At 42.6% G+C, this 22,189-nt stretch overlaps 2 protein-coding genes across 7 annotated transcripts in view; both read left to right on the plus strand.

Annotated features, from left to right (window-relative positions):
* The window catches only part of sulf2a (sulfatase 2a), a 78,355-nt gene extending 73,147 nt beyond the window's left edge, over window positions 1–5,208 (plus strand). For 4 of the 5 annotated variants that reach the window (XM_007563419.2, XM_016677088.1, XM_007563423.2 and 1 more), the window contains 9 exons: window positions 60–156; window positions 262–356; window positions 431–490; window positions 574–740; window positions 928–1,070; window positions 1,245–1,353; window positions 1,453–1,486; window positions 3,460–3,513; window positions 3,908–5,208. In XM_007563419.2, the coding sequence (XP_007563481.1) occupies window positions 60–156; window positions 262–356; window positions 431–490; window positions 574–740; window positions 928–1,070; window positions 1,245–1,353; window positions 1,453–1,486; window positions 3,460–3,513; window positions 3,908–3,938 (790 nt within the window). In that variant the 3' untranslated portion in view covers window positions 3,939–5,208. The remainder of the gene's footprint in view (window positions 1–59; window positions 157–261; window positions 357–430; window positions 491–573; window positions 741–927; window positions 1,071–1,244; window positions 1,354–1,452; window positions 1,487–3,459; window positions 3,514–3,907) is intronic. The other variant, XM_007563425.2, reaches the window with a different exon arrangement.
* Window positions 5,209–6,863: 1,655 nt separating this feature from the next.
* Window positions 6,864–22,189, plus strand: part of arhgap46a (Rho GTPase activating protein 46a) — a 52,787-nt gene continuing 37,461 nt past the window's right edge. For both annotated transcript variants that reach the window (XM_007563426.2, XM_007563427.2), the window contains exon 1: window positions 6,864–7,160. In XM_007563426.2, coding sequence (XP_007563488.1) covers window positions 7,147–7,160 — 14 coding nt within the window. In that variant the 5' untranslated portion in view covers window positions 6,864–7,146. The remainder of the gene's footprint in view (window positions 7,161–22,189) is intronic.

The following is a 22,189-nucleotide window of genomic DNA, read 5'->3' on the forward strand; positions in this document are numbered from 1 at the left end:
TAAGTTTCAGTTGTGTTGTGCTAAATATGCATGAACGGCGTATTTTCCTCTACGTGCAGATGCTCGATCCTCATGAACGACACGGTGAAGTGTGACGGGGGCCTCTACAAGTCCCTTCAGGCATGGAAGGACCACAAACTGCACATTGAGCATGAGGTGCTCCCATTTTTATCTAAACTCTGCCGAACCGATCCGACACCACAGCTTGTCTGACGCGCAACGTGCTCCGGGTGACTCTCTGGTTCTTCTCGCTGCTCTCAGATCGAAACCTTGCAGACCAAAATCAAGAACTTGCGTGAGGTGAAAGGTCACCTGAAAAAGGTGCGGCCAGAGGAATGCCAGTGCAACGCGCCCAGGTGAGCAAGTCATCCGAAAATAAGACCGCCGCCGAGACTCGCCAAACGGTGACGGCTGAAATTTGTCTCCTCAGTGATCTTCTCAAGAGTAAGGAGGCTTATCTGCTAAATGTGGAGCAAATGCACTCTCTCAGGTAACACTTTACGTCATTAGTAAAGGCTCTTTTAAATTATTTTTTAATATTTCAGTCACTCTAGGAGATTTTGTTCCCGTCAGAGTGCCGTCCAAGCAGAAGACTCAGTGGCTGCAGAAGGAGCAAAAGCGCAGAAAAAAACTGCGCAAATTCCTCAAGAGGCTCCAGAACAACGACACCTGCAGCATGCCCGGTCTGACCTGCTTCACCCACGACAACCATCACTGGCAGACCGCCCCCTTCTGGACGAGTAAGGAACGACAACTGGCTTTTCAGAAAGTGTTTTTGGAACGTGGTGTTTTGTTTTCTACCTCTGCTGCCGTTTGTCAGGGCAGATTGAGATAAAAAACAATATTATGACGACCTTTTTCTGAAAAGCTGCTGTTTTCTAAATCTGCTCCCCCTCCCTTTCCCCTCCGGCCTCCCTCTCCCTGTAGTGGGTCCGTTCTGTGCGTGCACCAGTGCCAACAACAACACATACTGGTGCCTGAGGACCATCAATGACACACACAATTTCCTGTTCTGTGAATTTGCCACCGGTTTCATGGAATACTTTGACCTCAGCACCGACCCCTACCAGGTATTTTGTTTGCACAGACACACCCATAGCGGGGTATAAATACTTCGACAATAACAACTATAAAAATAAAAAAAAATGCAGTGCATTCCTTTGTCCACAGGGGGTAGAGCTTTACTGACATTTTCCAGAGTTTACAAACGCCCGTTGACATTTTGTCCTTGCTCGTTCCCGCAGCTGATAAATGCTGTCAGCACTCTGGATCGCAACGCGCTCAACTCGATGCATCAGCAGCTCATGGGCTTAAGGAGCTGCAAGGGCCACAAGCAGTGCAACCCGGAGAAGGGTGAGTAAGACGCCTCTCAGGGCAGAACGTGATTCGTCGCTTTTTCTCTCTCTCTCGAGTCATTTCAGAGCGATGTTGATCCCTTTCACTTCCTTCCAGGGGGAAAGGAGAGAAGCCACTTCAGTGAATACAGGTATGTCTTCCTCTATGACCACATCTACAAACACTCCAGATGGAAGTAAAGCTGCAAAATGAAATCAGGGAGGCTTCTGTCTGCACAGCGAAGCTTCGTCTGCAGTACCTCGCAAAAGCAACACTTTCACATTTTTGTCATGTTATTAGTTCATCAGGATTGTCCCTGTTAAGACACAAAGTAGGGCGTGACTGATGATACAAAAAAGGAAACCGAAGCAGGCGTATGTAGTCAGACTCCTTCCTCTACCATCTGCTACCAGAAGTCACCTGATTGGTTGATCAGTGGTTCTTAACCTGGGCTCGGTCGAACCCCAGGGGTTCGATGAGTCGGTCTCAGGGGTTCGGCGGAGCCTCTGCCGCGGAGGTAAAGACACACTTGTGTAAAGTCGTGATGACGCCCCGCTTTGCCATCACTTGCTGCAGAGGATCACGTCACATTGCTTAGCCAATCAGAGCTGCGGAGGAGCACTGATTAAAGGAGCTCCACTCTCAGCATGGATTTGAACTTGTGTCTTTAATTACTTCAGCAAACCCCACAGTTTTTACCAAATTCTGTAGCTTTCAGTGTACTTCTAAATCTGCTCCTTAGTCGCATCTTTTCGGGGTTGGTACTGCCTCTAGTGGCGTGGGGGTGGTAACACAACTAATATAATTGCATTACTAAATCAGAATACCACAAAGTCTTTATTATTTATTATTAATTTTTCATTCTCTTGAGAATGTAGAGCTATATTTTATTTTATTTATCACTACAGAAGGGTTCAGTGAATGCGCATATGAAACTGGTGGGTTCGGTACCTCAAAAAAGGTTAAGAACCACTGTGCTAGATGGAGGGCAGCAGAGTGTGTGATTAAATCTCAGGGTAAACACTGTTTAGGATTTAGAGGTTTGTTAGAAACATCACATAACAAACAAGAGAACTAAGTACAGGCATTGCTTTCTGACAGGCAGCACACAATTTGAGGCTGAGGTTCTCCATACCCAGCAGTCGGAGCCGGCCCGGCCCATAAGTGAATTAAACATCTACTTAGGGGCCCCCAGACCTTCAGGAGCCTCCCCTAAATGGTTGTTTATAAAGTTTGACAGTATTGAGTTTGATTTATTGGTTTTGGCATCGATAAACTGAAAGATTTTAATATGTTAAGGGAATTGGGAAGTTTACTTTATAAAAGTGTAGAAGTATAATCTTCATAGTGCAACTGATGCTGAGTTAAACAGCTTCTTTGAGTTTGAGTTCGTCCATAAACACGTTTCAGCAAATAAAATCTCTTATCTCTTCCCAATGTTGTCGTTTCATCCTGCTTATTCTTATATTCTTATTAGTTAGAACAAACTTATATTACTTTTAGAAATTGTGGAGTATTCACTGTTTAGACCAATATTATATTTTTTAGATTATTATGCAGAGAAACTCCTTCCAGCTTATCCCAGAAAAGGAATTGGAACAAACTAAGAATCCAGAGGAACAACTTTCCAAAGCAGGAACATTTAGTTTATATACTTCACTCCAAAGAACCTATTCTTTCAAGAATTAGAACAAACTTAGAATCCAGAGGAACTCACCTTGCTACCTTAGATCAACCTTATTAGAACAAGCGTAAAATCTTTTGCAAGGCACTGTATGATTTTGCTTGCTGTCTGCGGTCAGAGGAATCAATAAAAATAATAATCTGAACTTATTTTAAGCCTCTATATTTTATCATAGTCCAAAATCTTTCTAGTGATTCAAACAAACACCAAACAGGCTAACATGCAAGCACTGCTCTGCTGTTTCTGCCTCTCCTGTTTTTGACCCCTAATGACTCGTCTGTTTTGTGTGTGTGTGCCTGTGTGTGTGTGTGTGTGTGTGTGTGTGTGTGCGTGTGTGTGCATGCCTCTACATGCGTACGCCGTGTGTGTGCGTCTATACCTGTTTGTTTCCATGCACGTGCATTTGGCCTGCGCGTGTGTACATGCTGTGCATGCCTCAGGCCAGTTCATCGTCGAAAGAGGCCAAAAATGAAGAAGCCCTCGTCCAAGTCGCTGTGAGTTTGTCATAACCCATCTGCTATTTGTAGTCAGCCAAACAAGCTCCGCTCCTCTCGCCCCGTTTCTCTCCGGGTTTTTGTTCAGCTCGCTCAGGCGACCCAGCAGCTTGCCATTTGCTTTAGCTCTGTACTCATTCATTTACAGTAACAGTCTGCATTAAAAACAGCTGCAGCTCATTTTTCTTCATTCATCGTGTCGAGTCAATAACAGTCATGCAACGCAGGAAAAAAACCCAAACAAAAACATTCCGTAATGCTGTGTTGTCAGTCCTCCTATCGTCTATTTTTGCTTTTTCTCACAGTGGCAGTAGAAAGAACTGGAGCGACGGTATTTATCGGATGCCTCAGGTTGCACTTTTAACTCACACGGCTTTATTTGTTGGTTTTGCAGAGGACAGATTTGGGAAGGATGGGTTGGGTAACCAGCTGCAGCCCCAAACCACACCACCCTCCTCCAGCAGAGGACGGAGCATGGAGACTGTATACAGACCTAAGGACCTTGACCACACTTCGCTGAACCATGAACCGGAGATACTATTCATCTCTAAACTGGGTTTAGTTTTTGGGAGCGCTGCTCTTTGTTGCCTTTGCGTGAATGAGACACTAAGACTGAAAAAGCTAAGAAAACTTCTTAAGTTATCTGCATCGGAAAACATCTCATAATCATTTGCATTTGGGTCAGCTTGGTGTTCGGTTTTGACAGCAAATCCTTGTAGATAACATCCAGAATATCGCTTTAATCTGCTTTCTTTTGGTCGGGAAGCGGGGCCTGGGACGGAAACACGATGAGCTACGCTTCGACTCTGCTGCTACACGATGACATCACGGCCTCGTGCTGACGAGGAACCCGGACAAACATATTTACCGTACCGACGTGTTTGCACATGGAAGTGATGTGAACTTTCTAACAACCAACTGTAAAAAAAAAACAAAACAAAAAAAAAAAACTCCTCGCCATAACCTGTTGTGGTGTAGTTGATTTTTAACACTGATGAATGTCTTTTATGAGGAATCATCTCCCTCACAGCCGTGAGATGTGACGTGACCAGACTTCTCCTTTGCAATCGTTCCACCACCTACACAGAAAACCCTTGAATAGGCCTTCACTGAACACTCCCTCCCTCACAGCTAGAACAGAAGAACATTTGACGAGTGAACACAAAAGTGACATTAGTGACTTCGATGTTGCTCCTTTGTACCACACTTTAGAGGTTTCTATATAGTTTGTTTAGCTTGCTATACATGGTGCTACTGGATAACAACACGGAATTAAACCTTTGCTGTACAGTACAGTATGTATTTGAATGTATGTTGTGCAATTAATATAAATGTTTACAATATTTTTTTATAATACTTAAGAAGAGGCAGACCTCAATGTACAATACGAGTTGACAAAATGAAGGTAAGAAGCGGCTTCAGAAATCCCACGATTTGTATGTTTGTCCTTATTTACATGAGAAAAGCACTTAAAGGATTCACTGTGATGAGATGTACAATAATCAATACATAGTCTACTCTGTGCCAGAGGGGGGGAAAAAAACACAATTTAATAATACTTGATGTGAAGTACTTGCTTTTTGTTATTAGATCATGTTTTGTTTTTCTTTGTAAACATTTCTATAGACCTAGATAGAGCCGATAGTAATTGTGGATAATAAAGTGTTTTGTTTGAAATAAAAAAAATGGCATGCATTTTATTGTTTTATTGTCATGATGTCGTTTTTGTCCAGCAGGTGTCTCTGTCTGCTCGTCTACGGGATAAGATCTTCATTTGGGCGAATACGCCGAGCAATGTTTACTGCAGAGTGCTGCAGGTCAGAGAGCAGCGAGATACAGCTTGTGAAAATAAAAAACATAATTAAAAACGGTTAGTTAAGGTGAATATGTTCTCTAATACAATTAAACATTTTCACGAGTCCAAGACTTGAGTGATATGTGACGTGGCAAACCTAGATCTGAGTGAACTTGTCACTCTAATCAGTGCAGTTTGTAGCACTGACAGGGTGAGACCCTTTTTCTGTTACTCCAAATACAAACTTAAATTATCCAGCTGAGGTGTAGTCAGTCTAAACATTTCAGATTTTAAATGACCTCTTGATTCAACACTGAATCATAAGCTGTGAAGCACGTGCTCTGTCAATATAATAGTTGTGCACACTTTCTAACAATACTTATTTTCTTTGAGTCATTCTGAAAATTAGCTAAAACCTGTTTACCAATGACATTCCTTGTGGTGTGCTCCCCTGGGTGGAAAGCCATACTGCCCAATTAAAAAAACAGTGTCTGAGATTCTGATTAGTAACAGCTAGTATTTTATATGCGGATGCTGCATTTGAGTCACCTTTGGATGTCAGGTGAATGGCTGAAATCAGAGAAGAGGGCATTTTGGATGCAATTTGGAAAACGGTGGGAAGTGCTATTATGGTATAAGAGTCTACAATGTATTCTTATCTATTTGTACATACAAGAAACCAGTGGTTTATAGTTTATACTGGTAATAATTACTATAATATGTGGCTCTTTTACATTAGTGCCTACTCAGCATGGCGTCTGCTAATAACAGTTTTCCAGTTGCATGGCACAGCCCCTTTCTTTCTTTTTTTTTGTTTTGTTTTGTTTTTTTTTAGAAACTTCTCTGCTGGGGTCTCTTATTCAGTCAGGTTGAAAAGGTGTTGTCAAGACTGTGTCACTGATTGGCTAGGGGGTGGAGTCACTGGTTGCGTCACAAGAGCAAATCCCTTACAATAATCCCACTTGTCATTTGAAAAAAACCTCACAACTACCACTGAGTGTATTTGGAGATTTTAAGGATAATGTTAGTGTTAGACTAAGCAATATGGTCAACTAATATATGATGACTCCACTCACTACGCTATACAAAAGCTGCTGTTTTGAACCGATTTGCTGCTCTTTGCTCCTAGGAAACGCTCATAAGCGGCCATATTGGATACTGAACTCAGGGTTGCTTATTTAGCTCCGACTTTAAGAGTCGGAATTCAGGAGGCCTTTTGTTTCACTAAACATTGTGAGACAAGATACGTCTGAAAGTCGGTGAATACAGCAGTCTTCCATCGGTAGTATACCGGAACAGAACCAAATGACACCTGACAGTCGAAACAGGTTAAATTTGATCTTTCTCACCCACTGAACCAAAAAAAGAGCAAGTAAAGGGTTAGAAAGTGGTATTAATAATAAAAAGATTGTGTAATTCATAAATTAATATGTTATATTGGTTGACAGCAATAGGTTACACGTAGCTCTATTTAAAGGTGGCAGGCAGTTGTCCCGGCTGGACGGTCTACTTTTGAAGCTGTTTCTGAATGAGTCACAAACGCTTCGGCTCGTCGTCGGACAGCCGGGAGTGAAGCGGGATTGGGTGGATGGTGTGGAGTAAAGGAGGAGGAGTTGTATGTGGGCTGGGAAGTTTGTATTAGTGCTTCGGTGGGGGTTGCAGACCGGGTGACCCCCATCCCAACCCCATGATTCACGTGGGGAGGCGGAGACTCCATATCGGATTCACCCAGGCAGGCAGCGCCGGGAGGACCGTCCTGTGCTCACCGCTCCGAAAAACTAACCTCCGAAGCAGAGCTGAGTTTCTTCATTGCGTCCGCTTCGTTTACAATGTGAAAAATGGCCGGGACGAGGTAAGTTTACCCACTTTATTTTGAATGCGACACGAAATTAAACGCAGAAAGTTTAGCTCGGTGTGTCTGCTCGCTATCATCCCGACTGCTCTCGCGCCACTTACTGGTTAATTAGTTCAAATTAATTTTAAACTTTACGGTTTGTGGGTCGAGACAATGCAAGAGAGGCTTTAAGAGAAACTAGATAATTTGTTGGCTTTCTTTGCAAATGTGTTGGCTGGTTCTGTTTGCTACTATTATTTTAAAACTCATATTGAAGCTGTTTTTGTTTGCTAACAGCGTTGGAAACAACAGGTTTCACACTGAAACGTCTGCAGCTCTTAGTCGCTAATTAAGAGTTTTAAAGAGCTACAACACAGCAGTAGCTGTAGTGTGACTTGAAATGTATCTTCTCCCAAATGATATACCACCAGCAGCCACATCGTTTGAATTGGCTTTGATCTCGTCCAGTAATTTGCTGGACTAACTTTCCTCTTTGCTGTGGTTTAGGAGGCCAGTAAATGTTCCACAGTCTCCCATTTGTTGCTCCGGTTTTCACTGGTGGCTCATTCAGCCTCAGCCATAAGGGTTCATATTCTGCTGGATGCCTTCACCATCTGCTTTTCAGAGCAGATGTGCTTTAAAACTTTACTCCGTTTTATTTTTTTTTTCATTGGATTTCAGCCCCTACAGCTACATTGTCCTCAGATGTTCACCGTCGTTTAGTGTGATGTAAAGTGATTTTCCTGATAGAAGCTCCTGACCCCCAAGTGTTTGTGGGGAGCAGTCATATATCTCTGGTTTGCCAGTTGTGACATAGTATTTCCATTCAGTAGTTATTTAAATCCTGGGACCTGTCTGTTGTGCTCTTTGGTCTTCACAATGCTGTTTGTTCACTGTTGTCCTCAATATTCAGATTAAATGGCACAAAGGTGATGAGTTGTACTGGATTTTAATTGGGGATGTCGGTGTAAAAGGGACTTGATACAAAAACACACCTCATTTTTCATATCTTCTGTTTGTGAAAGTGTTTCACAGACATCCATCCGTTTTCCTGGATAATCTGCACAGCTTTGTGCTGGTTTACCACATAAAATCTCAGTGACAATATGTGAAAGATGTAAGGAATGTATACATATTCCCTAGGCATTGTTGTGGCTCAATTGATGAATCATTTTTGTTTTATCCCTGGTACATGTGTACCAAGTGCAGATTTTTTTTTATTTATTTTTTTTTTTTATAACATGTCATCTGACCGCAAAGACCTCTTGTTGACAGCTGTTCCACATACATAATCTAAAATAATAAAAAAACCCAAAGCTATTGATGTTGTTTACATAGCCTGAAGCTGCTGGTTGGTACAGCAGGCCAACATGGCTTCTTGGGTGCAGCAGATCCCATCACCATCCTGCCTGGGTGCTGCGGTTTAAAGGTTTTTCTCTCCATTTCTACTAAGCTCGTCTCCCATCGTTTTATGGTGTAAACTCTGATCCATTTGTTGTCGCCGCAAGGCAGAGTTTATCTTCCTTGCACGGGCTTGTTAATATGAATGGCTGGAATCACAATGGTACGTCACCTCGGTGTTTACCCTGATGGGCTGCTGGAGACGCTTCAGACAAAAGGAGAACAACTTACTTTACACACCCCTCTCACTCCCTACCTATCTTCTTTACAGAATGAATCAAAGTGTCGTCAAAGAGACAAAAAGACAAGAAATCCTGACAATTAACTAATCTTTTTGCTGGTCTACGGGACATTTTAAAGTGTTTTTGACGTTGAGTGCTTCTAAAACTTGATTCTAAATCATGATAACTCAATTATTGAAATAACCATCAACTAATTTAGTAATTAATTAATTGTTAACTGGAGTATACAGACTCACAAAAAGACCAATTGCTGAAAGTACAACATATTCAGAGAAGTAATGAAACCAAAACTGACTCATCTCTGTTTATAGACAAACAAAACTTTGTCTATAAATATTTTTCACTCAGAACTCGCATGGCATAGTTTTCACTGTAATAAATACACAAATCTATTAATGTCCGATTATCTGTTGATCCAAAAACAAATAAACAGTATCTCATATGTTGATCGCTGTCTCAGATGGTCAAGCATTTTACTAATTTTTGGTAACAAAATATTCATTTTTCCATTTTTAAAAATGAGTTGAATTACTGCTTTATTTGCATATTTTAATGTATTTCTAATACAGTATAAAAAAGTCTGAAATTAAAAATCTGCAGACCAATATTTGAATATGATTAATCGACTGTCAAAAACAATCAACAGATTAATCGTTAACTAAAATCGTTAGCTGCAGCCCTAGTATTCCTCATGTCTTTTCTTTCTTTCTTTTTCCTGGACTGTAATCCTGTTCAGATCTGCGGATCAGCTCTGTTGAACCCAACACACCCTTCTAATTTGACCGTGGTTCGCCGTGACCTGCAGCAGTGACTCCGTAATGAGGTTAAGGTGGTTTATAGTCAAACACGCTTATCTTCACCTGCACGTAACCATTTGATGTTGCGCACTTTTCGTCCTCCGGGAGCTGCTTCGCCTCACCTGCGCACAGCAGAGTCGAAGCAAACGCGGAAAATGCTGATTATCACTCGGCCGCATTAAAGCGGATAACAACTCGTTGCACTACACGGGTAGACATCTGAACGGGTGACTCATCTCGTTCTAACCCGTGCAGCCGGTGCGTGTCGTACCGGTGGGCTGTCAAGAAACTGAGTGAAAGGTATAAATCACACGGGAGTGGAACAAAACATGGCCACAAAGTTTTGCACTGGCTCTTCCACTGTTTGAGAAATATTAATCTCTCCCTGCATGCTGATCCCCTGCGATGGCCTCTTAAATCCTCCTCTCCCCGTCGGGCCCTGGACAGACTGAGCGCTAACATCTTCACCAGATTGCTCTGCGTTTCTAATCCTGGAGGGTCGGCGTCTTCACTTCCTCCAGAGGACGGCACGAACAGACGTGCGTATCCTGCCTGGCTCCCTGTCCGCCCACTGACCTCCACTTTAACCTCCTAGCTCCACGCCGGGATTAGATGCTGGCGTCGTTTATCATGTTATCTGGGGGAGCGGGGCGAAGGTGGGGCTCCTCTTAAAATGATGGTACAAATTACTGCTGCTGGTGGAAAAACAAACGGGGGCCAGCTTGCTTAAATACGTATGTGGTGTTTGTTTAGCAAGAGATGTTTCAGGGGAAGTGAAGTTTTTGAACAAAATTGTTCAAAAATGTAATTTTTTTTATTTTAAAAAAAGAAAGAAATGGAATTGTTTGGTCCACTTATGGCTGAAAGTTGAACCACCTTACATTGAAAAAATGAAATTAGTATAATGGTAAAGATCACATTTTCTCTCACGATTCAAACAGATGCATTAATTTTGTAAAATTTGCTCAAACTAGTCTTGGTATGTAAAGCCTGTAAGATGAAACTTCATTTGAAATCACAGCATTTTACCACTTATTACCCTTGTTTTATGATGCGGTACTGTTTTTGTACTAAGAAATCTAGTTATCAAGTAGGCCTCTCTGCCTCTACTTTGGTTTGCTTTCATTGGTGTTTCTGATTTTCTATTTACTGCAACTGAATTGTTGAATCACCAGCAAAAGAAATACAATAAAACTTACAACAATAAAGCAGGAATTGGATTTATCTTGTTTGGACAAGTGACCCCATTGTTCGCTTTGTGACAGCTGGTGTGCTGGACGGAAAGAGGCGTGTTTGTGCTAAACGCTGATCCGTCCTCATATCTGACCTCAAAAGTCTCCATATGTTTTCAGGTAGCCAGTGGGAGGCCGGGGGGATTTCAGGAATGACTACACCAAGAGTTCAGTGATCCTGTTGCCGAGTGCGACCTCAGACAGACACCGACTGTTCAGCTGAGCTGGACGGAGGGTGGAGGTTCCTGAAAGCTCTGCCAGGAGAATGCAGGCCGATGGACCTGACAATACTCTCCATAGAGAGATCTGAGCAACGCTTCTCCTCATTCAGTTTGTTGGCAGATACTGTGGCCGGGTATCTGAAGAAACTTTGAAGTGCCAACCCACAAAAACCTTTTCCTGGAGCTGTTGAAAGGTTTAGGCACTTTTATTTCACAACTAGTGGAGAATCACTTGGCTTCAGCGGGGTCTGAGCAGTTTGGCGGCTCATGGAAGTGAATTCACTCAAGCCATGTAAAATTGTTTGTTGGAAGAGAGTATGGGAAACGTTGGCCTTGCCCAAGGTGGCTCGGTGACCCTGTGGGATCCCATTCTAAGTCTGTGCCAAAGGAGAGGCGGAAATTGTCTCTCGTTTTTAAATTTGGGGCAGCTGGTATTGGAGGTCACCCCAGACCTCTCCTACATGACCCAGACTCCTCCCTCTAGCCTAGCTCTGATTGGCTGGACTCTCCTCGTGTGGTGGCGGCACAGAGACCTCCTTGAATGGGCGCCCGCCTGTTGATCTGACAATAGTTGGCTTTGTTGTGCACCACCACAGGCTTCAGAAGAAGGTTTATTTCAAAGGCTTTGTAATGCATAAGGTCACGTGTCGTCATGGGTCCTTCTTATGTACAAGCTAGTTGGTATACCAATGTATACCAAATTTTTAACCTCTTATAAATGTATGGACAGTTGTTTCTGTCAGACTCTAAATTCATTTGATGTTGCTATGAATTTAAACACATAGCACAAAGATCTAACAGGTGTTTGGTAAGTAAATTAGAAAAATAAACTTTGACTGCCAGACGGTGGCGAAGTGTTTCCAATTTGATGCTTGGCGTGTGCATCAACAGGCATTAGTGATGCACATACAATACTTTGGTTGTTCAGTGAATTAATACAACAGTAGACAGTTGTCCAAAGGGGGTTAAAAGTTGGAGCTTCAAAAGTCTTGTACTGCTCTGATGACATAAAGTGCTTTTAAAGACATGCCAGAGACCAGAGTTGCTGTCCCTACCCCACCTGTTGCTGCACACTGCTCGTCTGTTGGCTGAAAGAGGGCCAGTACGTTGTTTGTGTAGCTAAAGTTTGAGTCATGAGTCTTCATTGCATTCTGTGACTCGAGACGATGAAGCCTACCATTAACTTGTTGCTAATATATCCATGCTAACTAGCTAGCTAACTTTTCTGTGTCTGTCGTTAAGTGCAGATCCTGTTGGCTGAACGACATTTGTTTTTGCTACTAGCTCACATTTGCTGCCAACGCATTTGAGGCTAGGTGCATTCTGTGCAAAACACATTTAAGCTAGGCACCACAGGGGGCTTTGTGACGCTTTCTGTAGTACAAAAGGATCCCCCAACCATTCCCTTTGTTTATGATTTTTTTTTTGTCTTAAATTTCATTCAAGGTAGCATTAAAAGTTCTTAAAAGTCTTAAATTTGACTTGTTTAATTTGAAATAAACCCAGTAGGATCATGTTATACATTTTCTTCATTGTACCAGGACTGTGATCCAGCAAAACTGTTGTATATTACAGAGTTAAGGTTGTGATACTGTGAGAATCCCATTATGACCCAGAGCAAGTTGACCTATTTTTCTCAGTGATATCGGTGTCCACATCACGCACCGTCTAATTCGCCTTTGTTTTCAATCGGGTAGTGTTTTGCGGAACAACTCGGATTGGAAAAGGTTATGTTTTTCTTTGTGTTTTTCTTTTTTTTTTTTTTTTTACCTTGCATCAGTTTGAGAGAAACCCCATGTTTAGACTAGTTTGTATGCGCCAGCCCTGTAGCGCTTCGAGCAAACTGGTTCGTCTGGTTGTTGAACCTTTAGGTGCGTCACTGTGGTGAGCAACAAATATCGGCCCAGCTCAGTTGACAACTGGACTAGACAGTTTTAGGGTTACTGAGAGTCTGTTCACTCTTCTCCACTAAGTGGCAATGACATTTATCTGTTCAGATAAAACGTCCTTAGAGAGGGAACACTTTCCATGTGTGATTTCACATGACGCAATATAAGGCAGTCTTAGGACCATTGTTTCAGCCATTATTAACGGCTTTCTAGTCTTATCCCAATGTTTGGAAGTGAATCCGGTCACAGGGATGAGAGCGCGGGGGGGTGCCTACAGCTCTCTCGTATCCGACCCCTTTTTCCCTCAGCAAGGCATGCAGATTCTTGGCTGTTGAGTCTTTACTCTTCTTCCAGTCTTCAATCTTTGCTGGCTCAAATAAAGCAGCTCTAGCGTGCTTCCCGTGTCTAAGAGTGTAAGACGATCCTCTCCCCCCCATAAACTCGTTTTCCAGCGTGTGACGAGGAATGGACATCGACAACTGCTGGAGATCCAAACAGAACAGGAAGAGGAAGCTGGAGGAGGCTTGAAGCAAAGGGAAAGTCGGTGGATTAGTTCCCGCCATCATTTCTCTTCAGGAATCCAAAGTATTTGTTGGCAAATTTTGTGGAGAATCTAAGGGGTCTTGTAATGTGGTGGTGTTTAAGAAAATAGACGAGGATTTGTAGAATCGGACATAAAACAACTAAGAATAAAAAAAACAAGAAAGCTGTAGGTCTGGTATATAAAATAAATGCTAAGCTAAAAACGGATCAGGATGGGTAAATGACAACCTGAAGCCTAACATTAACTTTAATGTAGATTGCTGTGGGGATGAGTACCTCCTACATGTCTCTAGCAGAGTTACAGTGCCTTGCAAAAGTCTTCATATCACTTGAAGATCTTCGCTTTACAACCACAAACTTCGTTGTATTAAATTTGGACTCTATCTAGCAGATGTAAGAAATGACGAATGGTTTTACAAATGATTCTGAAAAGTGTGGCGCTCACTTGTGTTCAATTCCGGACACCGTGTAATGAAATCTTGTGCAACCAGCTGCAATTATAAACCATTTTATCAGTAAATACTGACTGTATAATCTCATCCTCCCATGCGACTTCCCCACTCAGCTCCTTCAGACTAGCAGCAGCAATTAGCAAACATCTAGTGGAACTCCAAGTCTGCTTAGCTCATCAAACAAACTACTTTTCAGTCCCAGGTTCCTAAGAACTGTTGTAAACGGTGTAATGAGAAGCATCGTGGTGAAGGCAAAGTGTCAGAGTAGGAGCTTCTTAAAGACACAGAGGCCAACTTCAAGCCGTCAAATTGCAAACTCAAATTTCTTTTCAGTCATGTTTCATATATATGGCCTTTTTATTACAACTGAAGGTAACAGCTACTGGATTGTGCTATAAAATCCCACTATGTGCCTGGAAAATACATGATGCTTCCCTTAAGAGAAATGTCTTTCAGTATTAGTTGTGTTATGTCTTTGATTGTATTGTACATTTATTTTCAGTTCAGTCTGTTTTAGCTTTTCCAGAACTTTTGAACTTTTCCAGAAGAATGGGTATTTAGGAAACTTAAAAGATACCTACAAATCAGTCAACTAGACAAAGTCATACAAAAAAACAAACAATCCTTCTGGAGATTGGCTGATTAGGCAGTTTTCTTGATCTTTTCTTCATTTGCATTTACAAAAAAACAAATTGCAAGGCCCCAAAACAGCAGTTTTTGTCTGAGTAAGGTGAATCCTTACAAGTCAATTGCATACAGCGTGACATTCTGTAGTTTAAACAACTGAAGGGACTGTTCTGATTTTTCAATCGGGACTAAAAAGCAACCAGCATTTACAGAAAACAACTCTTCAAAGGCTCCTCAGAAAGTGAAGAAGCATTGCTGAATACAAGCTGTGCTGCGGGTGTCCTGCTCCCTTCTCCCTCTGACACGATAGGAATGGGAGGTGTTAAACAAAAGCCCCAGAGAATGTGTGCACGGCAGGTGCAGGACGTTTTTCTGTCATGTGAGATATGTGCACTCTCCCCTCTCTCTGGATTGTTCCGGACATCTGGGGTGGTGAGTTGGACCCCAGTCACGCATCTTGCACCTCATCTCAGTTTTTTTTCCTGTTTTCCTGCAGGAGCAGCTCTGGCTTTTGCCGCCCCTCCATTTGGCTTTGCGGCCCTCCTCGTCACGCTGCGAAACAGAAGCGAGGCCCTGGGCCCTGCGGCGTGTCGGGTTTACAGTTACAGCTACTGGAACTGCTGCCAAGTGCTCTGTTGTCGGTCCATATCTACGCTTCATGCTTTACAATATTTAGATAAGCGCGTTGCTTAGCAGCCACCCTGAATAGACTTTGTACATGCTTTATCCATAACCAAACAGAAGTGTCGTATTTTGGCAGATCGTGTCTTGTGTTTCATTCACAGGCCTCTGCATGCTTTGTTTGGGAAAATAACTCAGTAGTTTTTCAGCATTGCACAATTTAACTGCTTTTCTCCGTGTGGTGAGATGATTTAACACTTCTCCCTTTCCCTGGAGGCACCATCTTATTTTTAAGTTGGTGTCTGAGCAGAAATAGGAGGCAGCTACTCCTGTAAATACACCGGTAAAGGGTGGACCCCTAGCACTTGTTGCTGGGCTCGGCAATTCAGGGTGCTAAGGTTTCCTGGATGAATGGCGAGCCCTGTGTGAGCGCTCCGCCTGCCTTGGTCCATCAGGAACAGCTCAGAGTGGGCTGTTTGTCAGAGAAGGTTCTCGATTACCTGGCAACTTACTGCCTCAATGCTTTCCTCTTAGTCTAGGTCACTTTAATCAAACTCTAGTTCTCCTTTGAAAGTCTGGTTCGTTTGGGGAGGTGTGAAAGCGCCATCGAACTCTGGTGCAGACTCTGGTCCGCCTAAAAACCCAGGTCTCGGTTCAGTTGGAATGAACTCTGTGGTGGTACGAACGCATATTTGGACACAAGCAAACCGGAGACCGCTCCCAAAGCATGAAAAGAACTACAGTGCAAGGCATTCGGGGTAAAAGCAACCAAAACAAACACAGGTGTCTTGCGCTAGCGGGAGAAATGGATTGTGGTCTTTTACCAAAGACAAAAGAGAAATCCTTCTGCTAAATTCTGATGCTACTCCATTTTTATTCACATTTTTTGCGAAGGAGGAAGTTGCGCTCCTGTCGTCTTTCAATGATTTTTGTGTTTCCTGGAGTAACTATTGGTGCAGCGCCACCACTGGTGAGGAGGGGAACAGGTTTCTCAATTAGTTTGAATTGTTTGACACGATTCAGTGTGAAAGCAAAACACACCAGCGGAAAATGTAACAAATATTGCAATTTTCGTCCCCAAAGGAACCGAGTCTACTGGACTTTCATGTGTGAAACACGAACTCTCCAACAGCCCCCTCTGGGCTTTGTCAGAGGTGTCCTATCCGTACATCGCAAAATGCCAGAGTGGCAATGAAGCAGAAAGCTGCAATTCAGCCATTCCTTGATGATCTGATTAAACGCTACCGCTGGAGTTCACTACGCAACTCTCTGCTGTTTCTTTCTTTCTTTCTTTCTCTCCTTGTTGAACTCATTGGTATTCAAGTTTGTTTGAAACCCACAACTGGACAATGACACATGGTTACTCGTTGCCCTATTTCCAGAGACTGCATTGTCCAGTCCTGTATGTTTACAGCTACTGGGAAAAGTGCCATTTACACTTTGGCGTTGGCTTCGAACAATGGGGCAGATTCCATGTTCTGTTGTTTCCCTCGCTCTGGGAAACTGCCCTCGTTCCCAGTTATTTTTGGAGCCGATGGTAAAAATCTGTTTGATGTCTTATGTCTCTCTCAGAAAGCTGCTGAGATTGATATGATGGTGGGGAAGGTGTGTTTAGTCTCTGTATCTTTTAGTCCTGATGGTGGATTTACAATTTGACCAGCTTTATTTTTAGCTGCTGTGGAAAAAAAAAGAGAGAAAAAACACGCAGCTGAAGCGTCTCCTTGACCCAGTTGGGAGATAGAAACCCTTGTTTCACACCACAATGAAATGGACGCTGCATTTCTTCCTAGCGTTTCTTTCTTGTTTTGGGAAGTTAAGACACGAAATGTTAAACCAGCTCTTTATTCAGAGAGTTTCTGAAAGAAGAGAACGGACAAAAAAACATTTCCATTCCCAATCGTTGGAGTGAAACAGAAACCGGTGTGCTTCAGCTGGAGTTTCCCCTCAAGGTAAATCAGGTGCTGTATTCATCAGTCATAGGACCGCATGCGTATCAAGTTCATTTTAGATCAATAAGAAAAAAAAACAAAACATTCCTGTCAGAGCTGAACTTCAGCGAGCTGGTTGCAGACTGCATTCCAAGCCATTTATGAACATTTACAGCATGAAGCACATTATGTGGAGTCCTCAGCTATTCTTTCATGTTTGCCTCTCGACTCAGACAGACTGCCTACCGCTGAGGCAACTGAGGTTAATTTACATGGTGTCATGTGCAGTCTACATACACAGAGTACTATTTACAAGTGCTATGCAACAAAAACAATTTTTCTCTCTCCCTATTTTTTTGTTCTGCCTTGTTCATGAAGTATATTAATGACTTGTTGTTACTTCAGCTGTTTCACAACAAGATGTTCCTAAATTCAAATCTCAGCCACAACCATTTTTGTTTTAACTTTGCATGTTGTTTTCAGCCAAGCGTTGATTTTTTTTCTGTGTTCTCTAGCTTCCTCCTGCAATTGGTATCATGCAGGAGGAAGATTTACTGATCCAGATCTTTTATCTGATCTTTTTTTTTGTAAAGCTTTGACCTGCCAATACTGATTTAAGCAGATTCAAAACCTGACAATCTAATCAGTTCAAAATTTATGAGCTCCACACTTTGAGTTTAGCTTCACCTTTGATGTTTTAAATTAAAAAGAAAAAACTGTAAAAACATTCCGCTTTCACAACAACAAAATCTAAGTAACATCACAATAAAACAAGCGGTTTCCAAACTGTATACAATAATGTCTCTCTTCATTGAACTCAAGAGGTTCAGTGTGCTACATAGAAAAAGAAAACTGCAAATTATTTTCTACTGAATCCATAAATGCCATCTCCAGGTCCCTTCTGTAACTTTGTGTCATTGTTGATGAATTCTGGTGTAAAAGTTACTTAACTCTGATTTTCCAGCGGTTCTGGCACCGATGAGCGATCAACTGATTTGGATTGTGAAACATAAATTTGATTGGTGATGTACAGACATCTGTTTGCTGGTATTCCCTGTTTGTTAAACTCTCTCCAACCACTAGAATCCTTTACAAAAACACAGCAAAAAACAGTGGCAGGATCACTAAGTGGATGAGTCGTTTATAGTGATGTAATGGCACAGCATTGGCTTGGCCCTCGGGTGGTGGAAAAGCAAATAGTTTGTGTTTTGTTTTGTTTTTTTTGCTGTTTTTTTTTTTTTTTAACGGAACCAGTGAAGAACTGGCTGGTTAAATACTGGAACCACTTTGGTGCAAAAGCCGTACAATGAGGCCCTTTAATCAGGGTGTACAACCACCCTTAAGTCCTAGATTCGTGTATCTAAAATTAAAGCCTTAAAATGACTTAAATTCATTTAAAAAATGCAAGTTGTCCTTAAATAAGTTAACCATAGGTCTTAGATTTTGTCGTGGCAGGACAGTCTTGTATACTCAGACTTTATTAAACTTTTCTAAAGTTCAAGTCACCCGCAGACATCTTCACTGCATTGTGCGATTCCCTTTAATTGAGGCTACCAGTAGCTAGCTGCCAATATACCCTTGCTAGCTGGCTAGCTTTTTTTATCATGAGTAAGTGCAAATTTACCCCAAATGTTTTTTTTTTTACATATCCATCGTGCTACAAGTCTTAAATTTTAAATTTCATTCATAATTTTAAAAGTCTTACATTTGAGTTGGTGAAACCCTGTTAATGAACTGGTGACCAATCTACGCTGTACATCACCCCTCAGATGGAACATCGTTGAGGTTAATCGATGCAGCAATTTAGTTAAAATATAAAAAACATTTAATCCTGTTTTAGGTGAATTTGTTAAAGGCTTTTGCTTGTCTTTGCAGTTTTTCCTCAGTATTAATTTCAGTCTGAACACTAGCCAGCCTCCCTACTTATCTTTCCATGTCAACAGAGCCCAGCAGGCTAGCTCTCAGCTCTAACCGCTGATTATTTACTCAAAGGGAGCCGGCCTTTGCGACTGACGCAGCCTGCGCTGCTCGGCTCATCAGCCACGTCCCTGACTGCTGACCCCCTGAATCCTGCTTTCCTGCCTCCTCTCTTCACTACAGTGGACATTTGAGGCATTCAAGGGACAAAACTCATCCAACACGTTGCTACTGCTGTTTGTCGAATAGATTCAGACTTTCCCTAGGCAGAAAGTGGTGATTAGCCCAGCTAAATGTTGTTGAATGCAGCTGAGCTGCTTAGTGTGGGAGCGCCTCATTTAGAGACTGGGAGCAATAAAAGGATAAAGGCTCTGGTATGTGTGTGCGCGTGCGCGCGTGGGGAGATGTTGACTGTTGACTTCGCTTTGAATGGCCTATTATATTCCAGGCTTCCCAGCCATTAAGTGTTGCGGCTCTAATCAGTCTGCGAGTCATCTTCTAATAGTTTGCTCTCTTTGTGGGACCTCTGAGTTCGGGGGACGTCAGACGTTACGCCCAACAATGGCAGCTTGTTTTTGACGCTCATGTGCCCCCTTGCCACAAAAATGTAGCTTTCTTATCGAGTCGTCAGAAAGTTGGAGCCGGTGTGAGGGAATGAAGCAGATGGCTGCCCAGCGGAGAGCCCAGAACCACATGGGAAAGCAGAGCGTGGAAGGCTCCTATGTTCCTCTCCGTGTTTGCTCTGCCTTTACCTGGATGTTTATCAGGGAGCGGGAGCGCCCCAGGCTGCATCTGGCACCCGATTAAACACAACTCCATATTTAAAGCGCGGCGGAACAGGTACCACAGTATTACTCAAGGCGTTCCCGTTAAAACAGAGAACAGCTGTCGTTCCCAGAGTGGGTGACGGTGTAAATCTGGCAGGGCTGACTGGCACCAGTCTTCTGTGTCTATTTCTGAGCCCGAGGTTTGAGCACACAAGCGGAGACTTGGCACGAGCTCAAGGAGCGCATATGTGCGCTTGTTGGTCCACACTCTGATCCACGCTAAGCTTCTTGCACCTCCTGAGCAGCACAGGTAGCCTGGACAGCAAGCCTGCAAACAAAATGACAGAGAGGAGTCGAGGAGGTTTTCTTCCTCCCACCCAGAGACTGGGAAAGCGGCCAAATATCCAACAGATTCAAGTGACACCAGTTCATCCCCACAGGCCTGTTCTGCCTGTGGGGATGGAGCTGGGGCTGGAGCTGGGTGGGACACAAAGGAAGAGAAAAGGAGCTCGGCCTGCCAGGATCTTCAAGTGGTCATTGTGAGAGAGGAGAGCAGATTATATGTTGGGTGTTTGGAAGCAGTCCTCTGGGGGTGACCTACACATCGCCTCAGTGAAGGACTTCTCCTTTTTCCCTCATGAATAGGGCTGGCTTTTTTTTTTTTTTAATGTATATATAAAGGCTTTCACTGGTGAACTAGATCAAAGGAGTCTAGAAAATAGTTTCATGGCCTGGATACACAGCTCTCAGTGTTTCCATGCACTTTATTTTTATGTAGATAAATGCTTATTAGATGTTTATTTGATTATTGTATTGGAAGCCTTTGAGTCTTGTTTTGTTTCTTAGACAGTAGTTGCATATTTATTCATTTTGAGTTTGTTTTGGATTTTGAACATTGCTTAACTTCACATTTTGCGCTTTCCGGTACTTTCTAAAAACAACTCAATCACTTAAAAAAAAGAAGAAGCTGCTTTTAGCAATAAGTTGATATTTTTGGTGAACTGAAAATGAGTCGTTTCAAAAACCTCTGGATTATTAAGTGACGATAGACCGGCACTACGCCGTCACCTAGCAACCCCAAAACCCANCCAGCCCTGTAGCGCTTCGAGCAAACTGGTTCGTCTGGTTGTTGAACCTTTAGGTGCGTCACTGTGGTGAGCAACAAATATCGGCCCAGCTCAGTTGACAACTGGACTAGACAGTTTTAGGGTTACTGAGAGTCTGTTCACTCTTCTCCACTAAGTGGCAATGACATTTATCTGTTCAGATAAAACGTCCTTAGAGAGGGAACACTTTCCATGTGTGATTTCACATGACGCAATATAAGGCAGTCTTAGGACCATTGTTTCACCCATTATTAACGGCTTTCTAGTCTTATCCCAATGTTTGGAAGTGAATCCGGTCACAGGGATGAGAGCGCGGGGGGGTGCCTACAGCTCTCTCGTATCCGACCCCTTTTTCCCTCAGCAAGGCATGCAGATTCTTGGCTGTTGAGTCTTTACTCTTCTTCCAGTCTTCAATCTTTGCTGGCTCAAATAAAGCAGCTCTAGCGTGCTTCCCGTGTCTAAGAGTGTAAGACGATCCTCTCCCCCCCATAAACTCGTTTTCCAGCGTGTGACGAGGAATGGACATCGACAACTGCTGGAGATCCAAACAGAACAGGAAGAGGAAGCTGGAGGAGGCTTGAAGCAAAGGGAAAGTCGGTGGATTAGTTCCCGCCATCATTTCTCTTCAGGAATCCAAAGTATTTGTTGGCAAATTTTGTGGAGAATCTAAGGGGTCTTGTAATGTGGTGGTGTTTAAGAAAATAGACGAGGATTTGTAGAATCAGACATAAAACAACTAAGAATAAAAAAAACAAGAAAGCTGTAGGTCTGGTATATAAAATAAATGCTAAGCTAAAAACGGATCAGGATGGGTAAATGACAACCTGAAGCCTAACATTAACTTTAATGTAGATTGCTGTGGGGATGAGTACCTCCTACATGTCTCTAGCAGAGTTACAGTACCTTGCAAAAGTCTTCATATCACTTGAAGATCTTCGCTTTACAACCACAAACTTCGTTGTATTAAATTTGGACTCTATCTAGCAGATGTAAGAAATGACGAATGGTTTTACAAATGATTCTGAAAAGTGTGGCGCTCACTTGTGTTCAATTCCGGACACCGTGTAATGAAATCTTGTGCAACCAGCTGCAATTATAAACCATTTTATCAGTAAATACTGACTGTATAATTTCATCCTCCCATGCGACTTCCCCACTCAGCTCCTTCAGACTAGCAGCAGCAATTAGCAAACATCTAGTGGAACTCCAAGTCTGCTTAGCTCATCAAACAAACTACTTTTCAGTCCCAGGTTCCTAAGAACTGTTGTAAACGGTGTAATGAGAAGCATCGTGGTGAAGGCAAA

This window comes from Poecilia formosa, unplaced genomic scaffold, assembly GCF_000485575.1.
Source record: "Poecilia formosa unplaced genomic scaffold, Poecilia_formosa-5.1.2 Scaffold147, whole genome shotgun sequence".
In the NCBI taxonomy this organism is placed as follows: domain Eukaryota; kingdom Metazoa; phylum Chordata; class Actinopteri; order Cyprinodontiformes; family Poeciliidae; genus Poecilia; species Poecilia formosa.